Here is a 12,693-nt window from a genome sequence, read left to right as displayed (position 1 = left end):
GTCTTATAGCAAAGGTGGACAATCCATTACCATCCAGCACCCAACTCGCAGCTCCCAGAGTATACAGGGCTAAAATCTGGGTGCTTTTCCTTGTTTGTGTGTGTGTGTTTTAAAGGGTATAACAAGTCTCCTAAACCACACAGAAGCCTCAGCCCTCGTTGCACCTTTTAAAACCCTGCAAATTCAAAATAGTTGGGGGCATTTCCCCATTTTGGGGGTCTTTAGAAGCCAATAAAGGAATCTTAAGGCACCAATTTTATGCCATACATTCCTACTAATCCCAAACATACATATACTTAAAAGGAGTCAGAACATTTCAGGCCCAGCAACTCCAATAACATCACAATGTCACCAAGTCCATTCTCTGTGAGCACAGGCAGGGCAAAAAGTGGAGCCTGCAAACCAAAAAATGTTACCCACCTTTGGTTTATAGGATGATTTTTTAAAAATTGCTTTACTCAGCAATACTGCTTACTCAATAGTAAGCTATATACCAGCATACAGAATCCTCATAAAAACAGCACTAAGTCAGATTTTATACCATGACTCAACCCTACTTAGTAGTATCAAGACTAACAAATTTATAAGTTGATACATAGGATGGATAAACTTGGCATGGTTTACAGGTATACAGCAACACCTTTTTTTCATTCTATACATTTAGAATGGCTGCAGCTAAGTGCAGAAGAAATTGAGCTTAATTTACTAAGGGGTGGGTCCAATCTTATTTAAACTGATATCCACTTGTGCAGAATATTCCTCTGCTCACCTGCGCCATCCACACATCCCTAGTGTGTATCTCTTCATGTGAAGGGGTGGAGATGGGGAATTATTTGACTGGCAAATGCCATTTTACCAGTGCAGTGATACCAGTTGTTATTCCTTTCAGCATTGTTAGTTGTGACTCTATAGATCAGTTTCAGAACTGCAGCCATAATATATGTATAGAAAACTCACTCACTCACTCACTCAAAATACTTTCTTTTATTTTCTTAAATCACTGTTGTAAAAACCAGGCTACTATCCTACTTGAACAAACAGTACTGGCAGAACTCAGCAAGTGTATTTTGTCAATTATAGTTACCTGTGCAACAATGGAGAGAATCCCAAGGACAGCAATAAATGCTGCAACGCTTTCTGATGAAAATCTCATTATCTAGATTTTGAAAAAGAGTGTTTCATTGTAGAGGACTATGACAAATTATGAATAACTCACATACAAATGCATAGGTAATAAAAGTTTGTTTAATAAAATATTTAAGAAATCTAGTCAAAATAATCCATTTCTTCTTTCTTTAGGTAGAGCAACATTAGAAAGAGCTTCTTCTATGGAAATAGAGGCTGAACAACAGTCATTTTTTAAATGGAAATAAAACTGCTCTTAAGGATAGCAATTCCAAATAGCACAGAATGGAAACATTTTGTTTTCTTGAAGCGGTTACCAAAAATTAACAACTGAATCTATTAGTAAGAAAGCCATGCCTTTATTCACTTTCATTTTTGCAAATCAAATGTCCAAATTAAAAGAATTAGGCAAATGCTTACTTGTCTGAGGTACAAGAAGAAGCTGGAATACTGGCCTGCCTCGGGGAGGTAGGAGAGAAAGACTGTAATGCAGATTAGCAGCACTATAGAATCTTGACCAACTTTCTTCAATGACTAGAAATAAAGAGAAATGTTAATTGATTAACTTCATTAGGAAGACTGTCAAGTATCTGGCTCTCTCAGTTTTTTTGACAGGTAGGAAACAGCTGGGGAAAGAAACAGAAAACAGGTTTTCTGCCTATTGGGGGATTCTCCCCAGGCAGGAATAATCAATAAATTGAAAAAACAAAACAGTCCAAATGTACATTCACTATTACTGCTTTCCAGAATCTATGGAATTCATATCATGGAATATGATTTCGAATTAGACAGAGATGGAAAGAGAGCTCACCTGCTGGAACTCTGTACAGCCTATGAGATGAGGCTACAACTGGGACACAATAAGCTTTTGGAAAGCAGCCCTTCTACCCACAGTGCTCCTCCAAGGGTCAAGGGGTGAGATAATGATGCCACCTTCCCAGCACAGTGTTAGGCCCCGATGACCTGCTTTCTTTCAACCTAGGCACAGTCAGCACTATAAGCCTTTTATATACAATACTGTACTGGACTACATTAGTTAGGGATGGAAACTGCCCATCTATTCCTGGAGCTCAGCAGTAAGATGTTCACTCTGGAGGAGGGGAAACACACTGATACAGAAATATTTTTTTTCACTTCTAATACTGTAGAAAATTTATTAAAATTGAAATATGAATACAGAACTACCTTGGCGTGTTTATAGGAACTTGTTATTTTATTCTATGTTACTTAATTTAATGCTTAATAAAATGTAAAATTCTAAACCCTGCATAGCCCAAATTTAGCCCCATTTAATGTTATTCATAAGCCTTATTTCCTAATTCTGCTCTTCTTGAAGAAGAAAAACTAAGTCTATGTTCTTTGGTGCCTATTTAAAAATGTACCAAAAATAAAACCGCTCTGCACTTTCCCTTTGAGCTCATTATATCTGACAAAGCTAAAGTGAAGTCCAAAAAACAAGCAAAACCTCCACCCTTTCAATGCTAATAACTCTCCAAGAAGGAATATCAACAGAAACTGAAATGGACGGTACAGGATAGTAACGGCAGACTGATTCTTTCCCTTCCTTAATTAAACTCCCCTTGACTAAAGGCATCTCTGCAACGATCTGTTCCTCACACTATAAAATGGTAACTATCACAAGGGTCAACATGTTCTTGGCTGGAACTTATCCTCCTGCCATCAGCTGAATGAGAGAAGAGAATGTAAGTGATTTATCCTCCATTCTGAAACTTAAAAATAAAGAAACCCAGAACTTAACATTCTATCCTTATTCCACAGGCCTTCCAGTCCATATAGACAGAATCTAGATGTCTGTCTGTTTTTGCCTTGGATTCTGCCAACTCTGTCTTATAGATTTCTCTGCAGATTTGAAACCCAGTCAGACGTACAATCACGTGTGGAAGAGAGATCCCCAAGAGGATGGATATGTGTTCAGGTAGGAAAAAACCAAATAATGCAAATTCCTGTTTCAAGTGACCCCTTAGCAAACCCCATCTGAAAGAGCGAAATATATTACCGCAAAAGGGTCAGCTTGTTCCCAAGAAATAGGTGCTCCCCATGATGCAGGCCTCATCTTTTCTGGCAGTGATTCAGGTACAGCAACAAGAATAAAACAAATGTCCAACAATGCAATCGCTGTAGCTAAGACGACCACCAAACTATCTCCGTACACTCGACCAAGATAGGCACCAATGGCAGGACTGGTAACTAAACTGGCAGCAAAAGTTGCTGAAACCTGTGAATGACAACAATCGGTGAGAACAGTTTTAGTAGGTAACCACATCACTTACTGAGAATCCTAAATATTTTGAATCTTAATTTCTTGATAAGAGGAAGAAAGCAATACACTGAAAATACATGTACACTATATTTCTACCATACAGCGTTCAAGGCACCCAGTGGAATAGAAATGTGTAATGTGAAAATAATAATGGTAGTAATAACTGACTACAGAATTCCTAAAAATATTATGTGGCAATTCAGCAAAGGTAAAAATTGATTTGTTCTGACAAATGGAAAAGTTGTATTTCAAAATGCTAATGGAAGAGAACTAAAATGACCTGTATATCATCTGATGATTAATCATATTACTATATTCCCAGCAAGAGGAGATTTCTCCACCCGCCCCATAACTACTTGTGAATTGAAGGGGTTATAAATGGCATTTGTGGATAAAATTAGAAGCTGCTGCTGAAAACAAAGGAACAGGCAGAAAGTACAATTACAGCAGAATCCCTGATGACTGCCTCTGAAGATTAGCTTGTTCCTAGCTGTATCTACGTGTGTTTGCACAATTTAATTCTTTCCACTTAAGAAGAGCTTCTCTCCCCTTCCTTTTGTTCCTGTTTCTGCTCCTTCAACACTATTCCAGTTTTCTCCTCCCTTTCCCCTTCCCTTCCCAGAGAAGCAACTATACACAGTATATGGACAGAATTCTGAGACTGGTTTCCACCACAGATGGCACACCTAAGTTGGGAGGATAGGAAAGCTGGGCATGGCACAGGTATTTTGTGTGTGTTTATAACTGGTTTTCTGCCATCCCTTCCTTGGCAGGGTGGTAGTCTTCCCTTTGCATAAATATGGACAGAGAGATCTGATTATCAACATGCACAATATCTGAATATATAGAAATATTGCATATACCAAGCCATAGGCCATGCTTCTTTCATGTTCTTGGGTTATATCTGCTACATAAGCAAATACCACTGAAAAAGTCACTGCAAAGACTCCAGAGACAGAAATAACTGCAAAGTACCACCTAGAACAAAGGATACCATAAGATTAGAACTAAGAAGGAAATGTTAAAAATACCTAATTAATAACTGTATGACTCTGCTTGTCCAACATGCATGCACAAAATTTATTGCCATTATTATTATTATAATGCATTAACGTGGATTTATAAACATTAGGGATAGCATCTATAGAATTAAAAAAAAGTGTATAATTGTTCAAATCTTAGATTCTGAGCAGCTACCACAAATCTAACTACTGGTAATATATTTATCTTAGATTATGTTAACACAGTTTCAGCATTCTTTATTCCTTGGGATCTTTAAGAAGTTAGTATTTCAGCAAAGAAACAAATACAACATCAAGCTAGCTACCTGAAAGGGAAACTGACAGAAGACATAATTACTCCCTATCCAAAGCACCCCTGTTGGTAAACTTATACTGAGATCAATCTTGTCCAAAAAATGGCAGAATATGAACCAGAATTGTTCTTCAAGCCTAGCTACCATAAGAACGTCTGAAGGATACCAAAAATAGCCATGTCATTCTGCTACCATTTAATACTGTCCAAGAGCAAAACAAACAGGGAAACCAAAGACAGTTTTTGTACCATACACAATGCATTCATTGATACGTGATCTGGCACTCCACTAACAGGATCGACCAATGCTTGCACAAAGACAGCTGAAATTAATTTGAATGAATTTAACATACAGGTAATCCTCACTTAACGACTATGTGTTTAGCAACCTCGCTAGGCGAGGGTGCAGCCCTGGGATGTGTGTAGCAAGCATGGCAGGGCCATGGAGCTTTGCTTGGCAAAGGGAGCTTGCCGGGCCCGGCCGGGGAGGAGGCAGTGGGATGGAATGGCAAGAGACAGTGCTTTCCGTCACCAGGCAAGGCAGGAGAGGTAGTGGTGGATCCCTGGACAAAGGTGGAGGTTGTGCCAGAGGTGCTGTTCGGGGTAGTAGCAGAACTGGAGGAAGTGGAGGGACTCTGCAGCTCACTTTGGAAGTGCTCCTGAAGACCTGGCCCATGGGCTTCAGTGAGGGGTGGAGACGAGCCCAGTGCTGGTAGAACCTGCCCACAGGCCCTCTGCTTGCTCTAGGCCTAGCCTTCTTCCTGCGAAGCCTTGCGAAGGGCCAGCAGCTTCCAACGCGCTGAAGCCTGCAGACTGCCTCTCTAAGGCATGGGTGTCCAACTTTTTGGCTTCCCTGGGCCACATTGAGTGAAGAGGAATTGTCTTGGGCCACACAAAAAATATGTAATATAGTTAATGTATATAAGTAATAAAACTTCATTTATTTTTAAATATTTTTTATTATAAAATTTTAAAAAAGAGGGCAACATAAAACTAGTGGGATAAAGTTTACAATTTTGGGGGGCTGCATCACTAGCTGTTCAGGGTCACATGAGGCCCGTGGGTTGGACACGCTTGCTCTAAGGGCACTTTGGAGGAAGAAGGCTGGGCTGAGAGTGAACAGTTGGGGTTGGTGAGATAAGGCAGGGGAGGGCTGAAGTGGAGGTGAGCATCACAGGGCAGGTCCTGACCTAATGACCGCAACTGGGACTACTGGAACTGCAGTCGCTAAGTGGTGCAGTCATGTGATGTTTCGCCTAACGACCGCTTCACTTAGCAATGGAAATTCCAGTCACAATTAGGGTTGTTAAGCAAGGACTATCTACTAATCTCTCAATTTAAGGTACTAATGGGGGAAGTAGTGTCCATTAAAGCAGAATGTCTGTTAAATCCAAATGAAATTTTATGTATGTATTTTACGTATGTACAAAATGAAGAACTGGATTTTATGCATATGCAAAAGCAGATAATATATTGACAGATTTTGTTCACTACATCCAAAGTCCGCTAGACTGGTATATGTTAAAGTAAGAGTTTACTGTATTTCAAAACAGATGAGTAATAATGAAACTCATTCTATAGGATTAACTTGATGAACATATAAAAGCAAACTTTAGATACTAACCATGGACTGATCTTCATTAGTGGAATCGGAGCACAGGTAAAAAATACTGTTAATAGCAGGAATGATTTTCGGCCCCAAACATCAGACAGAGCTCCAATCAGAGGAGCACTCAGGAAAGACAATAAACCCTGTGAATTGAACACAAATGCTTTAAGGAAAAAGATAAAATCTGTCCCACACAAGGAGAAAGGGCACAGCAGGACTGCAGAGGCCATCATTTCCCCATTAAAAAACAAGTTCCACCAAACTGCTTCCAGCTTTTCAGGCCAGTGCTGTGACAGCCTTGTGACAGTACTGTAAAGCAGGCTAATAAGCAACTGTCTCACTAGGATATATATCATAAGCATGAATAACCACCAAATGACCAAGAAGGAAAATTTATTTTAGTCTAGAACACAAATTATACATGATACATGGACAAATAGCTTTATAGAGGTCCACAGTGTTCTTTCCTTTATCTACTACATAGTACACTGCAATATATCTAGGCAGAACCAGGGAAAAATTGAGTTCTATTTCCAGTTTGATGTAGTGGCTATGGTGCTGAGCTTGAAACCAGGAGACTATGAGCTAGCTCTAATCTTTTTTTAGGCACAACAGCTGGCTAGGTGACTTTGGGCCAGTCACTCTCTCTCAATCTAACCTACCTCATAGGGTTGTTATTGTGGGGAAAATAGGAAGCAGGAACATTAGGAATGTAAACTGCCTAGAGTTGGCCAAATTAAAGGCAGGATAAAAATCCAATAAATGAATATATTGATGTCCAATATAGTCACTACCCTCTGCTCTCCTCTCTGAGGTGTCAGAAGAGGGAGATGGTATATTGCCAAACACTCTAGGGTTGCCATATGTAAGGTATATGAGGACCTGTGAAATCCTGAATGGAACTTGTAACACTCCCTACTGAACCACACACTGGTTACTTTACAAGGCTACTGCCTTAAGAATATAAACATTCATTCAATGTAATATATGTGCATGTCTTCGAGGTTGGCCCTCGTATTATTTCCTCTAAATAGACATTACAGCATGAAAGACATATGCAGTGTTTCCAGAGCAAAAAGTAGAGGTGTGAAAGCTCAGGAGAAAAAAAAAATCTAGAAAAAATTGGGGGAAAGACTTTTCTGTGAAAAAAAATCAAACAATTAATGAAAGAAGGATCATTAAGCTGGCAAATATGAGAAGAAAGCTTTCATTGACTTGTGCCAGACATTAGGAGCATGAGCAATGATAGATGAAAAGCATCCTTATTACTGTGGGGAAGCTTAGGTGAGCTTGAGGAAACCTGGTTCCTGGATGCTTTTGGAACAGTAGCACATTAGGAATGGATAGTGATAGATATTTTTAGGCACCAATCACTAGTCATACCACATGATCTGCTTAAGCATGCCTTTTTTTTTAATGAGTTAGGATTGGAGGCCCAATTGTTGTAAAGCTCCCTTAAAATCTATGATTCTAACCACCCCAACATGAAGTATTCAGGAGTTAACTGTATCTTACCTTTACTCCTTGGATCAAGCCATTCATTAAAAAGGTATGTTTTGGGAAGGTTTCATGCAAAACCTGTAAAATAGTTATGCACATGACAAGTAAGAGGAGCCTGGTACAACAGCATACTTAAACTATTCAAATAAAGAAAACCAAGTTATTTTAAGGAAATAAATCTCCCATACATACATACATACATCGATCACAAAACTTCCTTTATCTATAGGTAGATAAAAGGAAAATCACACCTGCTGAAACTGGAAAAAATGTAAGTATTTGTAATGTCAGTGGTCTAATCTAAGTAAGAAGAGGAAAAATCAAAAAAAGTAGCATATTATACAGCAAAGGGTGTGCCCCAGTTGCAGTATAATTATGAAGCAACTGCACCAGTCAATGCTGGAATGCTTTCTAATATGACAGAACTATAATCAGTACTGTAGGAGGCAAAACTCTTCTTGTCCTGATCTGTTAGACTGTCTACTCCATGTGTTACTAAATTTCTTTAGTTCAATACAGATTTTTAATATGGAATAGCACACATTAATATCACTGAGAGCATACTAACAGCACTGATCACTAGAAATGTCCTCACGAGCCCTATTTTTGCAAACTTTGCCTAATTATGTAAAACTTCAGATTATTTCTTTATTACAAAAGTTGTGACTGTGGTTGTTAAGATTTCAAGAAATAAGTGCAAAGAAAGGGCTGACTTCTCAGGGGACGGGTGAATAAGAAAAGAAAAATAAACATAAATGTCTTTGTTAGCATGCGTTCTGAGGGAATAGAAATCACATTGGATCCTTTTGTGTATCTAGGGCACTAACAAACCAGAAAACATTACCATGTTTCTATAGAAATCACAACATCTTATTCCCTCAGATTTACATCTCAGTGCCTAAATGCTTGAGATTTACACAATTCATTTATGTTGATTTGAAAGCTAAGAGGCATTTTATAATATATAAAAAAATCAGGTTAAAATAAAACTTCTTTTGACCTGAGGTTGACTCCTAAAGATCTAATGGGCACATCCATATATTTTTTAAAATAACAATATAGAAATGGTTTGCCATGCCTTCTTCAGGAATGTGTTTATTTTCTTCAGACTTCCCAGTCTAGTCTACAGTTCTGATATTTCCTGGTGATCTCCCATCCAAGCACTACCAGGACCAACCTTGCTTAATATTTTCTAAGATGCTCCAAGGTTAGCTAGATACTGCTATCCAGCTGGGCTCTACCCAAGAGTAATAAACATTCTTCCATCATGAGAAGAACATGTGGGGAAAAACAGCAGGCAAAGTTGTTATTTTACCTAAACTAATTGTATTAAACTGTAATTGTATTTATACGTTCCGGAATTCCTTGAGCAGCAGTTCACCCAATGAATAAAAACCAGTTTCTAATGGATTTTTTAAAATGTTTCCCATTCTCTGTAAACAATTCAACTATAATTAGGAAATTATTGTTCTTTCACTCATTATCAAATACCAGTCAAACCAGTTTTCTATATGAATTTTTTAATTGAGAACAGAATGTTTATTTGAGAAAAAATAATCTTATAATCTGCTCTTTCTATATGCTTCAGCTCACTTTAAACTGTTACATACTGCCTTTAATAAAACATTTTTCTAATTACAGGGATTGCACCAAATCACAACAGGACACCTAAAAACAAGTGCATTGATTTGCATGTATTGTTATCCTTTTTCCTCTGTGCAATTTTGTGTAAAATAAATAAAACAACTCATTCACATGTACTCCTCTCCTTCTAGATTTAACTGAATAGCTAATTTCAACAAAATTTGTTGCCATATACTATGCTTTAAAACAGTGTTTCTTAAAGTGTGGCTCTAGGACCCCTGGAGGTCCCCCAAGACTCTCTCAGGGGTCTGCAAAATCAAAATTAATTGCCTATATTAAAAATAATGCAATATTAAAATCCCATCAAACAATCGTAGGAAGTGCTAGTGGCAGCGAAATGCATCCATTTTAATTTTTATACAGTAAATATCGATAAATAGAACCCTTATAAAAAAAAAGTTCTTTTGCGGTCTTCCATAATTTTTAAAAATGGGAAGAGGTCCTGAGAGAAAAAAGTTTAAGAAACACTGTATTAAAACAAAAAGGAACTTGTAAGTGAAGCATCCTTTCAATTACTTTATTGCAAATCTTCTGCAAAGACTCTAGTTTTGACAAATAATTGCAGCATAGCAACTGGGAATTTCAACTTCCTTCAACAGAACTTACATTCTGATTTAACTGCTGTAACTCACTGCCAAAATAGCAAATTATGCTTTAGTATCAGTTTATCAGTCTGAATCTTCAACCAACTTTAATTTTAAAAGGGAAAAGAAAAGGGGTTATCTTCCTGGCTTGAAAAGTCAGGAATGGTAGATACAAACTAGTTCATTTTTAATTAAATCAGAAAACTATATCTAAAGTTGAATATTGGATTTTAAAAAATGGTACCACTTACCACCAATGTAGGTGCTGTCAGAAGTCCCCAAGCAAAAAATTCCAAAAATATAACGATGACAGCATGGTAGACACTAGGAGAACCTATTCCCTGAGGCTAAGAAGAAAAAATATGATTGTTGTTATTTATCAGATGACTTATAGTAATAAAACAGTAGGGAAGGAAAAAGGTATTAAAGGTCAGAAAATGGAAGACAGAGCCAAAGGCAATATGCCAAAACTATAATTTAATGTTTATGCCTATGAATAAAAAATAGATTCCATTCATTCTCTCCTCCCCTTGAGAGATAGTCCAATGGATTGTTTTTCTTTGTAGATAAATGTGATAAATTATGGCTTGGGTCAGCCATACTTCTTCAGCCACAGAATGCACTATAATTTAGATAAGGTTTGGGGAACAAAAGCCAATAAAAGGGGTGGTTCCCTCTCCACACCTCTTCTATAGACAAGATGACTTTGTTTGGGTAAATCTAGCCTCCCAAACCCACCTCTCCTGCAGGCACATTTTGGCTCCTGAAAAGGAGCCAATTCAAGAGTCCTAGCAGGTGCACTTTTAAGTGTCAGAATTTAGAACTACTTTTGTTCACCAGCACCTTTCCAAAGGAAAAAACAGTATGATAGGCAAGCAGTTGCTTCCTGCTTAAAATCTTGACTAAAAATCTTCATTAAGAACCATGTCTTAGAAGCTGGCTTTGCAGGTCCCCACCTGCCCAAATAGTGAAAACTGTAGGAAAGGGGAAATTGCATATTTTATGTTTGTAGGTGGCCTCAACATTGAGCACCTTCGAGTACTGTCTCCCAAGTCAAAAGCTTTTCTTCCTAATTTACTTAAATCATAGTTTGTTATGCTAATATACAAGCTAAACATAGTTTGTTGACAAGCAACAAAACAGTGAGTGATGGGAAGAGAAAACACATGAATCTAAGCTCAATATTCCTTGTGGACATGAAATCAAATCATAGTCAGAGTTATATTTGAGTAAGCACAGGCTGAATGTTAATGCTGCAAAACCTTTTATGAAATCATGCAGAGATAGAAGTTTTTACATCCAGAATGAACAATTATTTGGAATCTTATGTAATGACTTATTAAGATTATTTTCTCAGGAAAATTATAGAAAAAGCATTAAAGAGTATTACATACACTATAATACTGTCACAATATTTTGCTAAAATGAATGTAAAGGTAGATAAAGGCAGAAATAAAACTTCCTGCACTACTGGCCACGGCATCTTAGAACCACAGAGTTGCAGATATACATTCTCTTACTGTAGTTGTATAAGACCTCTTTGTATGATAACATATTAAACTGCAATACAGACTTGACAGAAAAAGGTTTAATGATGAAGCTAAGGGTGTACTGTGCTTTGTATTCAGAAGAAATGCTTCAAAAAGTACAGGAGTAAAACTACAGCACCTATCTGCCACTCATAAAGCAATCCCACTATTTTCTAGGATTATCTGGTTACTGAAGAGATCTCCACTGCAGCCATAAAGATCAGAAGGTAGATGTGGCTGCTTTAATGAGTAGCAGAAAGATGCTTGCATTCACAGGTCAATGAATTCCAAAGCATCTCTTCTAAATGGAATGTGAAGAACTGCATAGCTCTACTAAAAACCTTAACTGCCATGGGATTCCAATTACTTATAAAGTAGAAAAAGAATTAAGAGCACATAACATTATCACATATATCATAAAGTCTTTTGTATTATGTGTACCCTGGCAAAATGAATATTTTTGTGGGGTTTTTTAATATTCTCTGATATAGGAAATCAGATTAAAACATTTGAATTTCAAGGCTACAGTCTGAACTGTATTCTGCATCAGGTTTCCAGAAAGCAATAAAAGAACAGCCCCTTCACTGTTCCAAAGGAGCTCTTTTTTCCTATAGTAGGAAATACAAAGATCCAGCAGTTATAGTGTTGAAAAGTTTTGCTGAAGGAATCTTTAGCACTACTTTATTGGTGGCTGCTGAAAGATTTTTGTATGGAAATAAATACAAGCAGTGTTTAACAATATTACTTTTGGGGGGGGGACCTGGTTTTTCAAACAAATGGAGCCTTACTTAGCTTCCACCCAGCGTTGCAGCAACAGAGGCAAAGAAACAATCTGCCCAATCCCCTTCTTGTTTGGGTACATAATAAGCAACTGGAGCTTCAACCATCCAATAGATGCTGAGGCACAGAAAGCTCAGGCTCTTCTACTGCCTTTTGCCAGCTCCACACAGAAGGGGAAAGAGAGAGACTTCCATTTATTCCTGAGATCATGCTGTATTTTAATGATGCAACATGAGATTAGCGACAGCAACCTGCCTCATGAGGGGCCTAGAAATACCACATTTCTGGGTTTGTTACTATGGCCACTGAGAATTTGTTGAAACCTAT

The 12,693-nt window shown here is 37.7% G+C and overlaps 1 protein-coding gene across 1 annotated transcript in view; it reads right to left on the bottom strand.

The window, feature by feature from the left end:
- The window catches only part of MFSD14A (major facilitator superfamily domain containing 14A), a 31,787-nt gene that overhangs the window by 5,384 nt on the left and 13,710 nt on the right, over positions 1–12,693 (bottom strand). The window contains exons 2-8 of the mRNA XM_063298314.1: positions 10,309–10,404; positions 7,845–7,907; positions 6,345–6,472; positions 4,270–4,384; positions 3,143–3,361; positions 1,546–1,659; positions 1,085–1,156 (exon numbers count right to left, since the gene is read on the bottom strand). Of these exons, the coding sequence (XP_063154384.1) occupies positions 1,085–1,156; positions 1,546–1,659; positions 3,143–3,361; positions 4,270–4,384; positions 6,345–6,472; positions 7,845–7,907; positions 10,309–10,404 (807 nt within the window). The remainder of the gene's footprint in view (positions 1–1,084; positions 1,157–1,545; positions 1,660–3,142; positions 3,362–4,269; positions 4,385–6,344; positions 6,473–7,844; positions 7,908–10,308; positions 10,405–12,693) is intronic.

The sequence above is a fragment of the Candoia aspera genome, chromosome 3 (assembly GCF_035149785.1).
Source record: "Candoia aspera isolate rCanAsp1 chromosome 3, rCanAsp1.hap2, whole genome shotgun sequence".
Lineage (NCBI taxonomy): Eukaryota > Metazoa > Chordata > Lepidosauria > Squamata > Boidae > Candoia > Candoia aspera.
This window is presented reverse-complemented; position numbering and strand designations above follow the sequence as displayed.